General features: G+C 43.5%; 1 protein-coding gene across 2 annotated transcripts in view; it reads left to right on the top strand.

Annotated features, from left to right (window-relative positions):
• insc (INSC spindle orientation adaptor protein) overlaps positions 1 to 23,745 on the top strand; it is an 87,124-nt gene that overhangs the window by 17,485 nt on the left and 45,894 nt on the right. Inside the window, exons 1-2 of one of the 2 annotated variants that reach the window (XM_033634219.2) lie at positions 5,050 to 5,453; positions 9,786 to 9,877. In XM_033634219.2, the coding sequence (XP_033490110.1) occupies positions 9,804 to 9,877 (74 nt within the window). In that variant the 5' untranslated portion in view covers positions 5,050 to 5,453; positions 9,786 to 9,803. Of the gene's footprint in view, positions 1 to 5,049; positions 5,454 to 9,785; positions 9,878 to 23,745 lie in introns of those variants that run through there. The other variant, XM_033634218.2, reaches the window with a different exon arrangement.

The raw sequence follows: 23,745 nt of genomic DNA, 5'->3' as shown, positions 1-23,745 counted from the left end.
GGAGACATGTCAGGATGGTGACACTGGTTTTCTATCATTAGCCACAGATACATGGAGCTGCTGTACAGTGTGGTGTTGTGTGTCTTTGGGCAGAGTTATGTTAAGAACAACAGCCTTCAGTCAGCATGCAGAATGAGTCCATATACTGTACTCTTATTTATTGCATTATTATTTATACGTCCTCACTTTAAAATAAAAAAAGTGATGAGGAGACAGTGGAGTGAACTGTGGGAGCTGGCAGTGATTCCAGTGGTGGTTCCCACTGTGATGACCTGGATGTAAGCAGAGTGAAATAAGGCTAACGGGTGATGAAGCTACAGGGATTATATTACTGTACATCCATGTTATTATACAGGGACAATAATATCAAGATTAAACAGTCTGCAGCAGACTGTATGTATTTGCAGTGTGGATTAGTCTGACAGGTTCAAACTATGAAACCTCAACTATTTAAAAAATGTATTAATCTAAAATGAAGTTTTAAAGGATCATTTTTCTAAGAGCAAGTAACAGTCTTGTAGAATTACAGTATGTTACATGTTTTCAGTGCAGCTCAGATTGTTCCAAGAGTAATTAACGTGATATAACTATACTTAATGTAAAGCTATGTAGGTTAGGTTTAGGCAAGTAAAGTTAGATTAGATTAGATTCAGATACTTAACGTAAAGTTCTGTATGTTACCTGAAGGAAAAGTAACATGGTGATGACGTACTTTAAAATAACTCAGAGTTTATGTGTTTTCACACAGGACACAAATTTTCTCAGGGAAAAGTCCTGTGTTTGTTTGTCCGAGTGAAACCAACCATATTCTGCAGGACGGAGCAGGTCAGTTTGTTTCAAGAATAATTAACAAGATCAACTTATCCTAATATAACAGTTTATATCTCATGAATGAGTGCCCTGCAGATGGTGTTGTCCCGTTATGTACTTAACGTAAATTTACGTAGCCTACATTATGCAAAGTTATGTAGGTTAAGTTAAGGAAAAAAACAAGGTCTGAGCGTTGTTACTTTACGTACTTAAAGTTAGGTACTTACAGCTAAGCTATGTGGGTTAGTTTTAGACAAGTAAAGTTACGTAGATTAGATTTAAAAAAGTAAAGTTTTGTAGGTAACGTAAAGTTATGCAAGTTATGTGAAGGAAAAAAAAAGGTAATAACGTACCTTAGAATAAGTCAGAGTTTACACACGGGACACGAACACCATGCTCTCGGGGTAAAGTCCTGTGTTTGTTTGACCAATCCACCACCTCATTGTTCCTCCTTACAAAGAGTTTCACTCTTTATACATCTACTTCCTGCTCCGGTCGGTGCTTGATAATGTGATCGCTGCCTTTAGAGTTATGTGGGTTACACATGAATTCTTGTGTGTTATTTTTAGTAGATGTACGTGGCCCATTTCAGAATTGCGGGTTTATTTCAAGTTTAGATAGAAAACAAAAAAAAAGAATGAATTTTTCCATTAAATTTTTTTTCATTCTCATAGAGCACACTTTGAATTTAACATTTCCAGTATTTGCTAACCTTAAATCTGTACGATTTAAAATATTTAATCTGAAAATCAGTGTACTAACAGAAAAAATGTTCAACTCTGTTGCAGACAAGTTGGGTCAAATATATATAGTATCAAATGTAATACAATTTAAAACCATGTCTTCCCAAGGAGAACTGTTGTCTTTACATCCATTAATTCAATTTTAAGTCTTGCAAGATAAAGACTCTTTTTTTCTAGAGTAAAAACATTAACACATTCAACTGAAAAGTAGCCAAGGTTTGCATTTTCTCTAAATACGGCTTAAAAAATGAGTGAAATGCTTTGAAATTTCATGTAGTGAGAATGTTAGTTATGACACAGCTTCTGATCAATTTGTTAACAATACAACATATTTAATGATCAGTTTTTGAAACAAAACCTTAAACAGAGTTGACGTTGATGTAACAGAGTTGACATGAATAACAGAGTTGACAACCCATATTTAAAACACCAAAAACAGTAACATTTACTTGCCTGACTGAAACTTTTAAAACCATTTTAAATGTAAAAACATTTAATCTTAACTAATACATCTGAATTGCTGATCTCTCATGAACTCTGTCCCTTAAACTTTAACATTAATCTCCTGCATTACTGATAATTAAAAAATAAATTTTTAAAAGTAAAAACGCATTTTTAATCCGAACAAATACATCTGAATTGCATTCAGTATTTCATGAACTTGAACAGTAACAACACTGAGCTGGATAAAATAGCTTTCAAAATATTTCTAGACTGATGATCATATTGTGGCAAATTCAGGGACAGCCAGGAGTTGAACTTAGCTTCCCCAGATCATAGGCAAGCACACTAACCAATCAGCCAAAGAGTCCAATATATTCAAGTTAGGCTAGAGAGCCAATGGTGGTTATTGCTGCCCCTTCAGGAGGTTTGGCCCCATGCTTCACCACACCAGCACCCTCACTCCCTCGAAAAATTAGTCAAATTTCTGCTGCTGACAGCTTCATCTACCTAGAACAAAAATGATTCCATTTTCTTGACCTGGAAAGCCACAAATCTAACCTTTATAATAAAATTACCCAGAATCAATAATAAATGTATAAACTAAAGCAAAATGCTTAGAAGTGATTGGGAACATTTGACTCTGTTAGTCATCGTCAACTCTGTTATTGTTCAAATCTTTGAATGATTAACAGAGTTGATGACAACAGAGTTGACATTTTCCACCACATGTCATGTATAAAAACATAATTTTATGACTTTTCATCATATTATTGTTTTTAAAAATTGAATGTGAGATTCACTATAATATCACAATAACAGATTTGACATATAATTAATCTACTGTTGGTGTATTCTCAACATTTTGTACAAATTAATGAGAGAAGAAGTAAAACACACCATAATTCCCTCCAAATGTTCTCTGCAAGAGGAAGTGACATCACTGGGTGCAGGTCACATGTTTTTATTTGAATATTGTAGGGTTTTTTATGTGGTTTTATAACAGAGATAACAGAGTTGACCAGATCATAGGGACAGATTTTTTTTTAAAGCTGAAATCCCATGTAATACAGAAAATAAATACTCTCTGCAACTGAATTTATAACTATTGATAGAAAAACTGCAAAATATAGTGAATTATTTCATGTTAATTCAAGTTGAATGTGTGAATCATGAGCTGAAGACGGGGGGGGGGGTCATTTACTTAATATTTTATGTATAAATTGTGCCTAAAATACACATCAAGCATTATTATTGATTGAAGTCCAATATAATTAACAATATTATTTAAAACTGACCCAGTAAAGATTTTTTAGGGGGGAAATAATAAAAGGTTTTTCAGGGAGACGTGAAATGTACCCGCAATTCTGAAATGAGCCACATATGAACTCTGGAGAGGACCAAGAACCAGATCTTCTTGTGTCCTAATTCAGTTCCTCAGCACCCAACACCCAACAAAACTAGAGGAACAAACCTCATTCACAAACATACACAAAAAATGCTGGGCAAACCAAACCAACCCTAAAATAAGCCACGTCAGTCTTATCTGTGGAATGTAACTACATTTAGACTCACTGAGATAACGGCTGTTGCGTCTGGAGAGAACATGTACGTCTTTCAGTGTCTGGCTTCATGTAAAAGACACAAACTGATAGACAAGGTGGTATTTTTTTATTTTGTGACAAAATTATCAAGATAACTGTCACGGGATGTAAACACCAACTATAGGAGCACTTAGCTGAAATAAGTTTATGTTACGTTACTGTTACATCATCTTATGTTGGTGTTATGTCATCTGATGTTACATCATCCTACACTACCTTAGCTCATGTTACATTAGCTGACATTACATTATCATATGTTAACTTTTGTGACGTTAGCTTATGTTACGTTAGTGTCTTACATTGGGTCACCTTACATTACGTTAGCAATATTACCGTTATGTCCTCTCATGGCACGTCATCCTACATTACCTTAGCAAATGTTACATTAGCTTACATTACATTATCGTACATCAACTTATGTGACGTTAGCTTAACTTACATCACCTTACATTATGTTAGCATCATATGTAACATCATCCTACATCATGTTAGCTCATGTTACGTTAGCTTACATTACATTCTGTTACATGAACTTATGTGATGTCAGCTTAAGTTGGACCTCCAACTGTACCACAGTTTGTTCAATATTGTGCTCTCAGTTTTGTCCACATAATTGTCGCTGTTTTATGAACAGTTGTTATCTTATAATTCTTCATCACGGTTGAGGTGTTTGTGCCAGACATATTCACCCGCTGCATGTGAATATCTGTGGTTCCACTATAGTGCACACCACAAACTATTTCTGTGCTCCCTCTCCGTTATTGTTATCTCCAACAAGAAGGTCAGTTTGTCTGTCTGTCTGTGTGTTTCTCAGCATGGTTACAGAAAATTAGCGGCTGGATTTTCATGACACTTTTTCAGAGGGTGTAGCGTGGATCGATTCAGAGCCCACTGAATTTTGGACCAGCTCCTAATCACTATTTTTCACTTTTGTTGACACTGCAAGGCACAGCATTCAGCCTTGGTGTAGAGCTTTGTTCTCCGCTGATCTTCTGGTTCAAACTATTTTTACTCTGCTGTTTAGAACAATCAAACTGTCTCAACAGCATAAATCTCCTTCACTGTATTATGACTGTGTGGCTCAATGGGTCGAGAGGGGCACGACAACTTCCTGGATGATGGGGTTATTTTTAACTGAGACTATTAGAAATCTTTCTATAAAGCACTCAGAATAAATAAAAATCTATTTTACTGACCATGAGATAACTTCAGAGAAGAAGAAGGATGCTATAAAGTGTCCTCAGCGTTGTGCATGAGGAGAAAGGAGCTGAGTCACTAGACGTTCAGACAGAAGCAGTTTACATCAGGCATTATTTGTGTGGCTCTCTGTGTCAGTACAAGGGCCCACTTTGAGCCGGCCCACTGTGTGTGGGATGGGAATGTGGGGTCCACAGCTCGGCACAGCCTTCTTCCAGCTTGTTCCCACCCAACCACCCGTACAGTACCCGAGCTGCTCTGCCGTCCTCCCTACATGACAGCTCTGTGGTGAGACTGTGACCACTGTCTCCTCCTGTGAACCCAGTCTCCAGCTCAATGATAGGACGTGAGCAGCGCGGCACCGCCGAGTCGCCGCTGCAGAGTGTGTCCACTGTATTTAAAGGCCAAAGGCCAGAGGAAACTTCTTTAGTTTGCACTGTGATCTGTAGTCTGTGTACATTTGAAGAGCAGCAGGAGAAAGAAGCATTTTGTACTTAATCGTTGGCAGTTTTGAAATAAAGCCAAACCATAAGGAATGGGTTACACAAAGAGGCACTCCTGAAACAACGAGGATATTAAAGTTGGAGTACACAGCCTGACTCACTGCGTCCTGAACTCCATCTCATTGATTCAAGCTGGTTTTGGCCTTTGAAAGATGGTGAGTGGCTTCGCTTGTTCCTCCTGATTTCCTCAGCTTGATTTCTTCTGTTTTTGTCAAACAGAAATTCATTGCTTCTGGCCCGGCACTGAAGCTGAGCCGCAGCACTTTGGTATGTTGTTTTCTGCAGAGCAGCTTTTGTATTCATTTGGTGGTTTTACCCAGAATCTGTGAAAGGCATTCAGCTTCACCACAGAATATTATAAAAAGTGCTGCAGATGTATTTTTATCCAGTGATTGTGCAGTTATGGAGAGCACAGACAGTGAGGTCAGTGACCAATCAGATCCTGCTTCATTAAACTCCTTTTATACGTTCGTTAGAGGAGCAGTGTGTGGCACAAATACAAGATTATATTTATAGCTGTGTTTTCATTAGTTTATATTCACATCAAACTAAGATTCATTGTGTTTCTGCTGCTTCAGAATGAGCTCTTCATATCTACACAGTGACTGGCTCCTATTCTGAGGGACCACCAAGTTTAGCTACAGTAGCCCAGAGCTGACAAACCAAACACTGGCTCTATATAGGACCTTTAGCATTTACATTACTGAAGCCACTGCAGAGGCCTGAAATGAGAGGTGGGCAGAGGAAGTTGAAATCTGCAGCCTCACAGCTGAATGCCACTAAATGCTTCACATGCTTTCTTAAGTGACAGACGTGAGCATATACAGAGCGCTGCAGGAAAGAATCCTAAAGCCAAGAATAAGTTAACATGTTAGCACTGACATAAGATCTGTGATTAACGCAAGCTGAAAAGACTTTAATGATTTGTCCCACAACATAAAATACGTCAGAAAATACGCCGCTGTGAATTTAGAAGCTTTTGTGTGTCCTAAAAAAGATGGTTGCTATTAACTGACTGAACGAGACTGATAATGAGATTATAGCTTAACGTTAGGTTTATTATTCGGCATATCACATGTGGCATATTCACAAAACCGGTGTTCATTAGTGAAGATTATTTCTCTTAACAAAATGCGTAAGTATCATAAACCTTTGTTCTCTCGCTGGATTTTTGACAGGAGGCTTGACAGGAGGCTTGACATTAGACAACAGACATGTTACCTCATACTGTTGAAATGCGTTTGACTGACAGGTGATTATGAGCCTCTGATTGGCCACATTAAAAAGTGATTGACACATGCCCCGCCCTCTCGGACACATGCATGCGTACGTCTATAACGGTGTCTCTCCGTCTCTGCAGATGGATGATTTTGGCTCTTCGTGGTTTGAGCCTTTAAACACCAGGTCATTATTTATTCCTTGGCTGTGTACAGTGACTGTTGTTGTCTAACCTCAGTCAGGCTGTTGGATCCACACAGCCAGAGAACATAAAGACCACTGAGCTCACATCAGACACAATCAGGATGACTCTCGTGTTAAACGCAGGAGTTGGCGTGACCAACGAGGGACGGACGTTACATGACACATGACTGGAAAACTGCAAGTGACAGAAACATGCACGCACCATCTTTAAATCCCCGACACACACATGCAAGGAATGAACACAAGTGCTGCAGTAAATCTGGGGCGCACATAGCAGCCATTTCCCCAACACACACACACCCACCCACACACACACACACACACACACACACACACACACACACACACAGTTTCTGAGTGGTTGTTATTTTACCCGGCATGTGACATGAGGCCGAGACAGAGGTGTCCTTTGTGTAGCCTACCTACAACCGACACGTTCTCCACGGCAACCGAGTGGGGAAACCCACAGGGCCGCTCGGGTTTCAGCCCAGACATAAAAAGAAATGTCCACCCCAGCAAGAAAATTAGCCAGGATCCCGTCACAGCTGACCATCTGCTGAGGAAACTTGGTTTTCTCAAACACTTCCAGCCTTCCTGTGCTGCGGGACGTTTAAACTGAGCTGCTCTCAGCTCCTCGGAAACACGGTGTTGATTTAAAATGAATCAAAGCTGCAGCTGCACACAGACACCGACTGACAACATATTACACTTTATTATTCCAAAAAGACAAACAATACTCCCACTGAGCTGCTGACATGGATCGATGTGTCCTCACAGAACTGTTCATATGATATTCTATAATTAGCACGCCACCACATTAATGGGCACTACTAGCAAAATCACACAAAATAATATATCTTATTCAGTTCTCTGTAAACAATATGGCATCATCATTGCAACATATCATCATGTGTGTTTAGTTTTCCTGCTGTTCAGAAAGCGTTGTGTCGTCTGCCTGACTCCACGTAAACGCAGCATTAATCAGAACATCCAGACTGAATCATCTGTTCATATGAAATATCTACACATGACACGTACAATAATGTAAATTCAGCCTGTCTGATTATATCTTGCTTTTATTTTCACTGCTTACAAACATCACTCAGCTGCGACAACAGGATCAGTAAATGACAAACTGTGCAGTATCTGTAATATTTCATCAGTCAGTGATGTGAAGCCACTCAGCCTGTCTCTTTATTATAATCTGTTTACTCATTAATATCACTTTGTGTTTTTACATTGTTTGATTATTTTACTGCTCTTTGTTTGTACAGTTTAATTATTACACCGATCTGTGTGTCACTTTGTGTTTTTGAATCTTTCTTCAGCTGCTGTGATGTTGCAGAGTTTCCTGCTGTGGGATGAATAAAGGATTATCTTATCTTAAAATAATGTCTCATTGGGACAAACAGTGCAGTATCAGTGTGCTGGAACCGACCACCGACTGTAAACTCTGACATTTGCATAAGCAACGTTTGGCTGTCGTCCCTCGTGCATCGTTTTGCGGTCGGCGTCCACTCACTGCAGAATGACAGAGATCACTTTCAGCCCAATGGCCCTTAACACGGCACTTAGTGGCACGCTCTAAGTGCTCACAGCTGAATGGCTTGATTGGACGACTCATCTCCATTTGTATGGTAATCCATAGAAGAGTGCTGGAGCGAGCCCGAGGAACATGTAATGGAATCTGTTGGATCTGTGTGTCGATGGCGGTGACCTGCACTCAGTGATAGGGCCGATATAATTCATCCACACCTCTGTTGTAATAATGTAACGCTGCAGTTACATCAGCTCTTCTTCTGTGGTGTTGTGTTCTGACTGCACTCAGTGTACAGATGTGGGTTTCTCCCTGCTGCCAGACGTCCGTGGTCCTGGCACAGGTCTGGTATAATTTCTGATTTGCTGTGATGCTTTCTCTGAAAATGGCCCCGGAGGAGCTCTGCCAAGACTGCAGTTAAAAGACCCCTCCTCTTCCTCTCTCCTCTTCCTACCTGCATCTTCTTCCTCATCTCTTTCTGTTTTTATCTCCTCACCTATTCATCCAGCTCGGCATCTGTTCATCACAGCTTCTGACTCCGTCTCTAACCCCCCAAAAAACCTCTTTCCTCCTCATCCATCATCAAATAGTTCCCCTGTTGCTCATAATTACGTAACCCGGGAGTTTCTGAGGAATTGAAGCAGACAGTAAAACAGAAGCAGTGATGCGGCGTTGAGCCTGATCGTCTTCATCTCCAAACTCTACAGATCAGTTGGCGTGAACACTGCGGCACTGAAAACAGGCCGACATGGGAGCAGAGCAGTGACGTCCCTGGTGCATCACACTTCCCTCTCAGTCTCATTTCTTTCCTGTGAGTTCTCCTGTCGATCGATCCCGTAACACTCTGGAGGCTTTTAATAAAAAGCAGCTGAAACCTGCAGCAGCGTGTGTGTTGGTGTCTCTCTAACTACCTGCTAATTATACTCCACAGTAAACATGAAATCTGGAGGCACACCACTGCAGGATATCATTAACTAAAAGGATTAGAGCGTGCTTCAGGCAGGAGGGCGTCTGCGGCTTCTCCCCGCTGAAAATGGACTAATCTAAATGGGATACATCAATAAAACAGTGGAATAAAGTTGTGGGCACTTAAGAGCGTCAGCCTCTTTTGCTCAGGCTCAAAGTGTAGAGGAAGAGAGTCACTGGATGGCAGCCAGCCAATAAATTAGAAGATAAGAAATATTATTCCACTGGCACAGCAGCGGCTCGCAGCTATTTAAAACAGTGAGCTTTATTGATAATTAAATTACTGGCAGGAAAAAAAGACAAGACAAGAATAGAAGGCTTGGAGGTGGATCAATAAGAAGATATTGTAGTGGATAAGGCTGCAGCAGGACGATGCAGCATGTGTGTGTGTGTTTGTGTGTGTGTGTGTGTGTGTGTGTTGGCTGTTTATCTGTAGTAACACATGGAAGTAAAACATATTATTTAAGGTTATTTCTAACAGTTTTGACAGATATAAGTTGATGACGGAGGTCACTGTGACGCATGTGACCTTGACCTTGACCTTGACTGTGGTGTGTTTCAGGTGCTGAGCTGAAGTAAGATGGCCTCGGACAGGATGGCGACTCCTCAGAGCAGCTCCAGACAGAGCAGCTCGCTGTCTTCATCTCCTACGAGGTGAGTAGTAGCTCAGTGTGACCGCTGACTGCACCCACAGCGCTGAGACAACATGCCGCTCCCTGGTGGTTTGTGGACACGAGGGGAAGTTTGGTTTTATTTGCTGAGAAGTCTGCAGATACCTGACTGCAGTCACAGGGGATCTGACTTTATTCTGTGCTGCTCACAGCATCAAATTTATCCTGCTCTATATTTCAGTACCGTTAAAGGCATTTGTTCATTTGCGCCTGAAAGTAAAAAACTTGGCAGAAGTGGAAAAATCGTCACGTTGAAAGAGTCTCACAGAAATATGTGAAATGACAACGACACCACATGACGTGGTGGCGGCGGCACGTGGGAGGTTAGTAGGTGTTTTCAGACTGAAGGAACCTCTCTATAGTTCTGAGGACAAAGGACTTCCCTTTTTGTGTCCACATCGTAAGAACAACTGAAGTTCACCTTTTTGAGAGACTTTTCTAGAAAGGACAGCTTTTTTCATCAGTGTCTGATGGCTGATGTCACTGATCAAGTATTTGTCGACTTCAGAGTGAGACTGTGTTGTAAGTCCATGTTTTACTGAGCAGATATGTAACGGTGGAAATACAGCATGATTTTGACTCGTCAATGTAAAAGTGATGTTTCTAAACCAGCGATCAGCTCACAGTCACTTCAGCGTGGTGGTGTGAATGCAAACTGAAAATTGAAGGTCTGTAGTTTTCGGAGCAGTTTCTCTGAGGGAGTCCCTGAAATGTTTGATGTGAATCTGAATGCTCAACATCACCTCAGAGGTAGTTTAGAGACTCTGTGATGAAGGTTAAAGGTGATGGATGAGTCAGCAGACTCAGGACTTTTACCCAGGAGACGGCTGTTTGTGTCTCATGTCAAACCAAAAGTCAACGTTGACTTATTTTTACTTACATAAATGTTACATACCTACGTGATGATGACGTTATGTCACGTTACAATCTACTTCCATTCTGCGTGAATATTTTCTTCCCTTAATACAACCGAGTCGTTTCAGTGCAGCACAGTGATTGTGTCAGAAAGCTTTGGTGACGTAAACCTACGGGACAAATGTCTCCTAATGGCCTGTCACAGGTCACAGCCTGATGATCAGAGATGATTTATGCATATATATATAAATAGATCCCAGGGGACATTTGTTTAAATGTGTCATTAGTTGAACAGTAACTCTGAGTTTCTGTTGTGGTTTACAAACTAAAGAAATGACATCATCATTTTTATTTAGTTTTTACTGAAGATTTGAAGCAAACTGTAAAAATACATCATCCGGATTAATTTCAGAATTGGGGGGGGCAAAAAGTGCTGTGCACCTGGGGCTTTTCACCGTGTGGGCGTGGCTACCTGTGTAATGTGCAGTTAATAATAGGGACTAGTTACAGGTGCATAGTGATCAGGGATTGAAGTACAGCCTGAGTTGAGTGTGAGCTTGCACAACAGCGGCAACAGAGGGCCGAATTCACAAAAGGATTGCGTGGCTTTTGCGGCCGCTTAACCAGTAAAAACGGAGCAAACAGATACCGTCTAATTCACAACGCACGCGCAGAGGGTGAAATGCTCCACTAACTGCGCTGCCAAGCAGATTGTGTCTCGGTGCTCCGGTGTTATTTGCACATATTTAAATGAGGTAATATGCATATATTTGGTGGAAAAACTGCCCATTTCTATGCAAATGAGCCTCATTGATAAACAACGTCTAATTCACTAACACCAGCGCTAACAGCCACACGCAGTTTGAGTGAAGTAAATAACGTCTTTAGAAAGCTGGTGCAAACTGGGCGCTCCTCTGTGGAAGCCTCTCGCCCAGACTTTCCAGTGATCGTGGCCGCAGTGATCGTCTGTTAAATCAGTCTGTAAATAATATTTTGACATTATTATTATAATCATTATTACTTTAATGGCATCCGAAGATATTGATGCGTTGAACAGGTGACAGTCTGCGGTCGTTCTCAAAACGCACTTATGTCACACACTTCAAAAGCAACTTTCAATAATTTATTTTACGAAACGGGGGAAACAAACGTGAACAAAAAATAATTCATATTAAATTCAAAAGATAACGAAAAAACAGCTACAGGTGAGAGGGAATTGTGATAAAGTGGTCAAACTTGGTCAAATCCACAGCCTCAATCCATCCGACACTGTTAGACTGACTCACCAGCAGACATCACTACATGAGGGTTTACAGTATTCAGTACTTTGCCAAACAAAGTCTGCCATTGTTCTGCCACGGTGTTCTTGGTGCAAAGCCAGCATTTATACTTTGCCATGTGGCTAATTGCAATCAGGGGCAAATCAGGGGCAAACTGCACTCAGCTGCCAAACTTTGTGGGCGTGTTTGCGCTGGTATATCATTAGCGCAATATCCTTTGTGAATAGGACGTTAAGACGGAGCAAACTGTGGGTGCAAGTGAAGTGCAATTCAAGGTGCTATCAGCAGCTGCAGTTCATTCTTTGTGAATTTGGCCCAGTCTGTTTTAGTGAAAGCAGCAGTATCTTGCAGCAAGTTACACGCTCGTCCTCTCTCATTAAAAAGATGGTGAAGAAAGACAAAGAGTCAGATAATGTATTTAATCACGAACTTTATCTTGGGAGGAAAAAAGCAAACAGTTTATTTCTTAACAGTGTTTGCATGAAACCTGAACACTTTGAACCCTTTATGGATAGGGCTGTACCCAAATATTTGGATATTTGATATTCGTTTCTATGGGTAGGTATTTGTTATGAAAATTTGGTATTCGATATTCTTTTTTTTTTCTTTTTACATATTTTTATATAGGCCTAGCTGTTTCTTCATTATCTTTTGAATTTAATATGAATTATGGAACCGTTTTTGTCAACTTTTGTTTCCCCCGTTTTGTACAATAAATTATTGTTTAAAGTTTCAACAAGTTTCTTTTGGAGTGCGTGACACAAGTGTGTTTTGAAAACGAACGACTGTCACCTGCTCAACGCATCAGTATCTTCAGATGCCATGACAGTAATAGATTATAGATTAATAGATTATAATAATAATGTCAAAATATCATTTACAGACCGATTTAACAGACGATCACTGCTGCCCGACCCGCAGGTCCATTTGTGGGTCCCGCGGGTTACGGGTCGACCCGCACATCACTACTCAGCTCAGTCTATAAGGCTGTACACAACAGTAAGGCTATAGACATTATATTGTATTCAGGCCGACAGAACCAGCAGCACATCGGCTCTACAGTGTCTGCCAGCAACCAGTTACTTGCAGAGGCTTCCTACAACTTGTTTCAACGGTTCCGATTTAATCAGAAGACAAATTAAACAGGATGACTAGCCAGTGTGAAAATCAAAAGAAAGCATAGAATAATGTACTGAAGGAGACTGTTGTGCCATCACATTTTTTTGTGGTTTGAGAGCAAAGATCCGGTCGCTGCTGTGCAAAACTCCGCAATACAATTCTCAAACTTCATTGAAAATCAATTTCGGAGTGGGGCTGGTTCGGAATGGCGGTGTTTTGGAATGGAGGGCTGTCCCCTGTTGGAACATTGTGCGCACACAGCCCTTCACCACCTGGATCCTAAAATAAACACCTGTTTTATTACATAATCATGCTTCCGTGGTCCACCATTCATAAAGATCCTATTTCTGTCATTCAAATAACAAGAATTGTGGTTTAATACTCTTAATTATAACAGCCAACTTATTGAAAAATGACGGGTTTAAATCATAATTAAACTCCTGTCATAATTTAAATCCTGTCCCGGACATAACGTGCACGGGCTTGGGCCGGGTTGGGCTGGATTTTTTGGGCCCGATCTAAGCTCTCTTAGCCGCTCTCGTTTCCCCTGAGCCGCCTCAAGAAGTGCCTGCTCTCGCCCTGCAGCTACGCGAGTCCCTCCTGATCAAAACGCCGCTCCACGTCTGTGCACAGCAGGTCCAGGGCCTCTGTATGTTGTCAGGCAGGCTGCATATCACATCAAAAGCATAGATCTATGCATTCATGATATGAAAGAGATAAATGTAAGTCAGACAAATTGAGTTTAAATTCAGATTCTTTATTTTTTGTTTTGTGTTTTAGTACTACGGAGCCGCAGAGGGGCATTGAGAAAAAAATAAAACACACCAGCGCTAGAAATGTTTGATTGCGAACCAGATAGGCCTACAATTTGGCTCGCTTTTTGATTTATTTCTATTTTTTATAACTGGGGAGTTCTTACAATACGGTGCCAGGGTTAGTGGGGATTACTGCTAGGTGCTGTTGGATAGAGCCAGACGGCTGAGAGTCTACCCGGAGCCTGCCGAGGATGCTCAAGGCTTTACCGGGCTGGTGAGGCAGTAACAGGTGTGCACAATGGAGTGCCTGCTGGAGGCTGTATCTTTCTCTCTGTGGCCCCTCTCTGTATTTTACCTACAGTATGAGTGGAAGTGAAGAGTGAAAGTCTTTTTTACTGTAAGTATAATATAGGGACCTTTGATTCGGCTTAAAAATAATGTGGCAGGAGGGTAAAAGTGGGGGGGCCAATGGCACCCTGCCCCCCCCCCCCCCTTCCGGCGCCGTTGCTGTGGCCGCGGGACTGAATGAAGTTTAAACGGTTGATGTGTGTGTTGACGGAGAGCGAGGCAGGTCATATGGACTGATGCCTCCAAGGCGCCTGAGGTAAATCTCATCCTCACCTCCTTCATATCTGTCCTGGGAAATATTTACCAGCTGATGTTTGATCAGAGCTGTTGGTTCAATAAATCGCTCTGAGTCAGGATCCGACATCGACTAATGAAGAGGCAGTCAACAGCAGGAGGGTCAGAGGTCAAAACCTCAGAGACAATACAAACACACACACTCCTCCTAAACACACACACACACACACACACACACACAGGACCTGAAGACATCTGTCCACAGTTAGAGTTCAGATCTGAGCTGAGTATCTGCACAAAAAACTGAAGATTAAAACCAGAAATGTGAGAAGTGTTTGGACACATGTGGCGTCAACATGGAGACGGAGAAATGTGCTCACACCAAAGAACCTGAAGCAAAAACAGCTGCTGTCATTAAACCTCCAGCTGACCTGATCTGGACTCTGAACTGTCGAACCGTCAGCCTCGCAGCCTTCATCCATGGACGCAGGATCAGACTGTGGGCCCCCGGGCACAGGCATGCAGAGGGCCCCACCACCTCTCCTACACACATTCAGACTGTGAGCTGGTGTCACGTCTTTAAACCTTTGTCTTCATGACAGCCGAGGACGGAGGCATCATGTTTTCAGGTTGTCTGTCCATCTGTCCATCCATCCATCAGTCCATCAGTCCATCCATCCATCAGTCCATCAGTCCATCAGTCCATCAGTCCATCCATCCATCAGTCCATCAGTCCATCAGTCCATCAGTCCATCCATCCATCAGTCCATCAGTCCATCAGTCCATCCATCCATCAGTCCATCAGTCCATCTGTCCATCCATCCATCAGTCCATCAGTCCATCCATCCATCAGTCCATCAGTCCATCAGTCCATCCATCCATCAGTCCATCAGTCCATCCATCAGTCCATCAGTCCATCAGTCCATCCATCAGTCTATCCATCAGTCCATCAGTCCATCAGTCCATCCATCCATCAGTCCATCAGTCCATCAGTCCATCCATCCATCAGTCCATCAGTCCATCAGTCCATCCATCCATCCATCCATCTATCCATCAGTCCATCAGTCCATCCATCCATCAGTCCATCAGTCCATCAGTCCATCCATCCATCAGTCCATCTATCCATCAGTCCATCAGTCCATCAGTCCATCTATCCATCAGTCCATCAGTCCATCCATCAGTCCATCAGTCCATCTATCCATCAGTCCATCAGTCCATCAGTCCATCCATCCATCAGTCCATCAGTCCATCAGTCCATCCATCAGTCTATCCATCAGTCCATCAGTCCATCAGTCCATCCATCCATCAGTCCATCCATCAGTCCATCCATCAGTCCATCCATCCATCAGTCCATCCATCAGTCCATCCATCAGTCCATCCATCCATCAGTCCATCAGTCCATCTATCCATCAGTCCATCCATCCATCAGTCCATCAGTCCATCCATCCATCAGTCCATCAGTCCATCAGTCCATCAGTCCATCCATCCATCAGTCCATCAGTCCATCAGTCCATCAGTCCATCCATCCATCAGTCCATCAGTCCATCCATCCATCAGTCCATCTATCCATCAGTCCATCAGTCCATCAGTCCATCAGTCCATCCATCCATCAGTCCATCAGTCCATCCATCCATCAGTCCATCTATCCATCAGTCCATCAGTCCATCAGTCCATCTATCCATCAGTCCATCAGTCCATCCATCAGTCCATCAGTCCATCTATCCATCAGTCCATCAGTCCATCAGTCCATCCATCCATCAGTCCATCAGTCCATCAGTCCATCCATCAGTCTATCCATCAGTCCATCAGTCCATCCATCCATCAGTCCATCAGTCCATCAGTCCATCCATCCATCCATCCATCCATCCATCAGTCCATCCATCAGTCCATCCATCCATCAGTCCATCCATCAGTCCATCCATCAGTCCATCCATCCATCAGTCCATCAGTCCATCTATCCATCAGTCCATCCATCCATCAGTCCATCAGTCCATCCATCCATCAGTCCATCAGTCCATCAGTCCATCCATCCATCCATCCATCCATCAGTCCATCCATCCATCCATCCATCCATCAGTCCATCCATCAGTCCATCCATCCATCTGTCCATCCATCCATCAGTCCATCAGTCCATCCATCCATCAGTCCATCAGTCCATCCATCCATCAGTCCATCAGTCCGTCCATCAGTCCATCCATCCATCAGTCCATCAGTCCATCAGTCCATCCATCAGTCTATCCATCAGTCCATCAGTCCATCCATCCATCAGTCCATCAGTCCATCAGTCCATCCATCCATCAGTCCATCAGTCCATCAGTCCATCCATCCATCAGTCCATCAGTCCATCAGTCCATCCATCCATCAGTCCATCTATCCATCAGTCCATCAGTCCATCCATCAGTCCATCAGTCCATCCGTCCATCTATCCATCAGTCCATCTATCCATCAGTCCATCAGTCCATCCATCAGTCCATCAGTCCATCTATCCATCAGTCCATCAGTCCATCCATCAGTCCATCAGTCCATCTATCCATCAGTCCATCAGTCCATCAGTCCATCCATCAGTCCATCCATCAGTCCATCAGTCCATCAGTCCATCCATCAGTCTATCCATCAGTCCATCAGTCCATCAGTCCATCCATCCATCAGTCCATCAGTCCATCAGTCCATCCATCCATCCATCCATCCATCAGTCCATCCATCAGTCCATCCATCCATCAGTCCATCCATCAGTCCATCCATCCAGCAGTCCATCAGTCCATCAGTCCATCCATCCATCAGTCCATCAGTCCATCAGTCCATCCATCCATCAGTCCATCCATCAGTCCATCCATCCATCCATCCATCCATCAGTCCATCCATCAGTCCATCCATCCATCAGTCCATCCATCCATCCATCCATCCATCCATCAGTCCATCCATCAGTCCATCCATCCATCCATCCATCCATCAGTCCATCCATCCATCAGTCCATCCATCCATCCATCCATCCATCCATCCATCCATCCATCAGTCCATCCATCAGTCCATCCATCCATCCATCCATCCATCAGTCCATCCATCCATCCATCCATCCATCAGTCCATCCATCAGTCCATCCATCCATCCATCCATCCATCAGTCCATCCATCCATCCATCCATCCATCAGTCCATCCATCAGTCCATCCATCCATCAGTCCATCCATCCATCCATCCATCCATCAGTCCATCCATCAGTCCATCCATCCATCAGTCCATCCATCCATCAGTCCATCAGTCCATCCATCCATCCATCAGTCCATCCATCCATCAGTCCATCAGTCCATCCATCCATCAGTCCATCCATCAGTCCATCCATCCATCAGTCCATCAGTCCATCCATCCATCCATCAGTCCATCCATCCATCAGTCCATCCATCAGTCCATCAGTCCATCCATCCATCAGTCCATCCATCAGTCCATCAGTCCATCCATCCATCAGTCCATCAGTCCATCCATCCATCAGTCCATCAGTCCATCCATCCATCAGTCCATCAGTCCATCAGTCCATCTATCCATCAGTCCATCCATCCATCCATCCATCCATCAGTCCATCCATCCATCAGTCCATCAGTCCATCTATCCATCAGTCCATCCATCCATCCATCCATCCATCAGTCCATCCATCAGTCCATCCATCAGTCCATCAGTCCATCAGTCCATCCATCAGTCCATCAGTCCATCAGTCCATCCATCCATCCATCCATCCATCCATCAGTCCATCCATCAGTCCATCCATCCATCCATCAGTCCATCCATCAGTCCATCCATCCATCCATCAGTCCATCCATCCATCAGTCCATCAGTCCATCCATCCATCAGTCCATCCATCCATCAGTCCATCCATCAGTCCATCAGTCCATCCATCCATCCATCAGTCCATCAGTCCATCAATCCATCCATCCATCAGTCCATCAGTCCATCCATCCATCAGTCCATCAGTCCATCCATCCATCAGTCCATCAGTCCATCCATCCATCAGTCCATCAGTCCATCCATCAGTCCATCAGTCCATCAGTCCATCTATCCATCAGTCCATCTATCCATCAGTCCATCCATCCATCAGTCCATCTATCCATCAGTCCATCAGTCCATCAGTCCATCCATCCATCAGTCCATCAGTCCATCAGTCCATCTATCCATCAGTCCATCCATCAGTCCATCAGTCCATCTATCCATCAGTCCATCCATCCATCAGTCCATCAGTCCATCCATCCATCAGTCCATCAGTCCATCTATCCATCAGTCCATCCATCCATCAGTCCATCTATCCATCAGTCCATCAGTCCATCTATCCATCAGTCCATCAGTCCATCTATCCATCAGTCCATCAGTCCATCTATCCATCAGTCCATCCATCAGTCCATCCATCCATCAGTCCATCAGTCCATCAGTCCATCTATCCATCAGTCCATCCATCAGTCCATCAGTCCATCAGTCCATCTATCCATCAGTCCATCCATCCATCAGTCCATCCATCCATCAGTCCATCAGTCCATCCATCCATCAGTCCATCAGTCCATCTATCCATCAGTCCATCCATCCATCAGTCCATCTATCCATCAGTCCATCAGTCCATCTATCCATCAGTCCATCAGTCCATCAGTCCATCTATCCATCAGTCCATCCATCCATCAGTCCATCCATCAGTCCATCCTTGGGAACAGAATATCTCAAGAACTCCTTAAAGGAGTTTCTTTGAATTTGACACAAATGTCCACTTAAACTCAACAATGAAATGATTAGATTTTGGTGGTCATAGGTCAAAGGTCAAGGTCATTGTGACCTTGCATACATTTCATTCTGGTGAATGTGATATCTCAAGAACATCTTGAGGGAATTTCAATCAGAGACAGAGGAATGAAACAAAGATAAAGTTTAATCCACATCATGAGTGAAGAGATTAATTAGTGCTGATTAAGATTTAACAGAATTCTTTGGGCACCAGAGGGAGATATTTGTGATCAAGGACACCTGAGCGGCAGCAGGATAAGTCCCTCCATGGAGTCCAGATACTGGTGGTGGCTGATGACTCTGAGGCTGATGAGGCTGAAGGTGGTGATGGGGAGGTGGACAGTATGCACTGCTGCAGCATGAAAGGACTACAGGCAGAGAAAGAACCATATTTAAAATGACAGGCTGACAGAGAAGGTGTGTTGCTGTGTGATTGGTTGATTGTGGATCAGATCAGATTGTGAGCTAGAAAGTCACAGCCTGAGCATGAAAAGTATCACCCTGCTGACTGAACTTTCACTTCAGCTTCATCAGTTCAAATTAGGCACAAACGTCCACTCAGACTGAAGAATAAACTGTGCAGTGTTGTGTCTCTTTGTGGTTCCTTTGCGTGTCTCTTTGTGCTCATTTTGAGGCTCCTCCTGGTTGGTCAGTGTTAATGTGAGTGACATGTTGGAGGTGAAGGCTCGGGGCCCCCTGACATGTTGGGCCCCTGAGCCTGGGTCCATCCAGGTCGTCATCACAAGCTGAACAGTCTGGTCTTTCAGATCAGTAACTGCCAGTTTATGTTGCTTTAATAGATGTTTCACAGCCATCTTTTCTTGTGTTTTATGAACTCTGATCCAAAGAAAACTCTTCTGGGGCCCATTGTGTGTTTTCAGTCTGTAAATAATCCGTTGCTGCCGACTCCCAGACACGTCTCTTTTTGGAGAGACACAAGACGAAGCTCTTATCACCCAGCAGTGATTTATATCTGTGTTGTGAAAGTGTTGGCTGCTGATACGGGGAAATCCTCCTCTTCATCACTTGAGTCATCGATAACACATCTGAATATATGTCTTGTGACAGTTTGGTGTTTCCGAATGCTTACACAGCGTCGCAGAAGACACGCAATGGATGCTGCTGGATCTCAGATCAGCGCAGCTGTCACACTATACATACGTAACCAGACACATAAACAAACAGATCATCTGTGACTCGCTGTCTTTGTCTGTCCCTCACAGTCAAACAGAGATCGTGTTCGAGCGGTGCACGGCTCAGTAAATCATCTGATGAAAGGAACCAGAGGACTGAAGAGTATTAAAATAAAGAGCAAACACAGATGGAGGCACACATGCACTCAGTGTGTCACACACAGCTCAACAACAGGACGACATGTGTGGACACTCGGGGCCTCAGGTCACAGTCTGAAACAGAGACTCGGTCGCGGTGCTGCGAGCAGGTTAACCACGGTTCTGTGTTCTTATGAAGCTGTGGATGTGTGTTTGCAGCTCAGGCAGGAATGCTGGAAGTTGCATAAGTGTGGGTTTGCTGATGTGAGGGAAAAAGGAAAATGAGAGAAGCCGTCAGCTGGAGATGGTTTGAGACAGAAGGAGAAAAGAATCCACAGTTTAATGTCTCGCACATCGGCCTGCAGAAGGTGGACTTTGATGCCTGTGTGAGGGCAGCAGGGCGAGTCAGACAGAATTAAGTTAGAGACAAAGAGATGCAGAACGAGAGAGGAACAGATTCACAGAGCTGCTTTAGGTGAGCCTGCTCCTGGCTGCACACGAGAGGCCATCTGAAACATCTGGGACTCAGATGTCTGCATCCAACTGTACCAGTCAGAGGCCACAGTATCCTCTTACTGTTCGCTACTTCAGGAGGAGCACAGGCCCGACCTTCGCCCAGAAAATCAGGGCGTGACCTTCACATTAAGAAGTACCATTAGACATATGTTTTCACCGTTTTGTGAGCTCATCTGTCGGCCCGTCACGCAGCCAGGCAGCGTTTTGTAAAGTTTTCAACTGAGTGCTGTGTGAAAAGAGAACTGTGTGCAGGAGAGGAATGCATTAACATCTCTGTATATGTGCCTCCATATTTAATTCTTCCTGGGACAAGCGTGTCCTTGTTTCCTCCTTCAGTCGGAGCCAAAGCCACAATGGTCTGGTCCTCGACATCTTGCAGCTCATTCAGCCCACATTTCCATTCGCTGGGCCCCGATGACTGCGGTTCTGTTGGTGGTATTTGAGAAAGATTTCCATGAGTTCATCAGGCGTCAGACGGAGATATTCATGAAAACTGGACGACAGTGGAGGCTGAATGACTTCCATATCGGAGAGCTGTGAGAGAAGAACACAGTGAACTGAAAGAAGTCAGATCTAAAAACATGAGCGAACACATGTTTGTATCCCAGACCAGCTGCTTGGCCCGTCACTGACGCTGCATTCAGACGAGGACAGTTCCAGATGTCCTCATAAAACATTTGGATTTTCCCAAACTCCTCACTGGACCGTACCATCAGTGCACACTGGTTTCTAATATGGATCAAATTCAGAGTCTCCAGGCCTCTTATTCACCTTTAATGTTTTGGTTTTATGTGTATCTCTATTTTAAATAAAAAGCCAGCAGGAAGATTTTTTGCCGTAAAACCAGTTTGTTGCATCGGCCCAGTCGTCAGGAGAAAATGTTGGCGTTGAGTGTTTCTGTAAAACCATGAACGTGTTACATTTGCACGTCTCATACGTGTGATATCAACATTTATGACGTGATATATGTGAGCTGATGAAGTCAGCAGGAGGTGGAGGGGACGGCGGAGAGACGGCTGCTGAGCTGCAGATCATCGATCAACACCAACAAACTACAGAACACTTATTACTTGTGCACACTAATAAGAAATGTCTTTGTTGATTAGATCCTATCGAGAGCCGTAGTAGAACAGGAAACTCCTCCAGGGTGTAGATGCTGGTGGTGGCAGTGGTGGTGAAGATGAGATGAGATGAGATGAGATGAAAGTGAAGAAGTGTTGATGATCTGAATGTGAGGAGGAGTGGGATTTTGGTGAGCTCGTCCTGGGCTCTGGATATGAGGATGGAGGAGAACAGGCTGGAGGAGGGTGTGATGGTTCTGCCTAAAATAACAGCTGACAGCAGCAGAGGAGAGAGAGCAGATTTAAAAGATGACAGTAGCATCCTGATTGGCTGAAGGAGATTGTGGTGAAGTTTGACTGGATAACTAAAAGTAAAAACAGCCACAGTCAGCTGATTGGAGGAGGCGGTGAGATGGAGAGCAAATGATGAAAGTTTTCCTGACTGAACTTACGCTGAGCTTCATTTGTTTTTTGACGACCCCTCTTGCCGTGTTTGTGGCCCTGCACCTGGGTGTTTTTCACCGATGCTTCATGGCGTTTTCCGACAACTTGTGTGCCACGACAATGTGATAATTTTCTGTCCCCACAGTACCACACTGCACAGTACGCCAGAAAAAGATTTAGTATATCCTAGCACAGAGTCTGTCAAATGCAGTATGCCAGGATGTTCTACTACATCAGGTCTGATTTTGCAGTCTGTGAGTCAGCATGCTTGACTGTCTGTTCTGACCCACAGTCCTCTGCACAGCGGACGATACGTCACATGAGCTGATTGACAGCTGTCAGCTGCAGTGACAGATGACGGTAGGTGTAGGTGAACTAAATAACCACAAATCTTACAAACAACAAAAGGACAAAACTGTAAAGACAGTAAGTGGCATTTTTTATCTCCATGGTAACAGCAGTAAGGTCAGAGGTCAGGGTGTGATGTCATGAGACAGACTGCAGCTGCAGGACACACTGAAGGTGAAAAGAGACCATTTGAGATTCAGAAAACACCGAGAGTGGTTTTTGTGCATAAATGCGACTACGTCTTCATCTCAGTGTTGGTGACAAAGTTTTAATGTATCTGCACAATGTTCAGTGACTGTGGTTTAAAGACACGTAAAGCAAATATTCTTACAGCTCAGACACATACGACATGTTCTGCTTTTTCACTGATGAATGACTTTAAAGATTAATGACGTGTCAAAATAGATGAATTGCTTTAAATTATTCAGTTATACCCACTCTGATGTCTGTACCTGTGTGTTACCTGTATGTTATGTTAATTAGACACCGGATCATTAGAGCGGACCGACTGAGCCACACAGCATGTCTTTACTGTAACTGAGTCACTGTGTATGAAGTGTTGAACATGCCCAGTAAAGAGAAACCACCCTGAGGAACAAACCACTTCCTGCTGTGGACGAACCTCCACACGTGAGTGACAGCAGGTGGTTGGTGTCAGACCTGCAGCTCGTACAGTAAACTCTGTGCTTTATTTATGTCCATGGTTATGATGCGATCAGAGGACGACCCACAGACGGCACAGTTAATGCTCACACTGTGTTTTCATGCTGAAACAAAGTGAGTCACTTCCTGTGATGAAGGATTCTGTCAGATCTCCACATTTGTGCTTCACCGAGTGTTAATCTGGTGTTTTCCTTCTCGCTGCTC

Source organism: Epinephelus lanceolatus, chromosome 5 (assembly GCF_041903045.1).
Source record: "Epinephelus lanceolatus isolate andai-2023 chromosome 5, ASM4190304v1, whole genome shotgun sequence".
NCBI classification, from domain to species: Eukaryota; Metazoa; Chordata; class Actinopteri; order Perciformes; family Serranidae; genus Epinephelus; species Epinephelus lanceolatus.
This window is presented reverse-complemented; position numbering and strand designations above follow the sequence as displayed.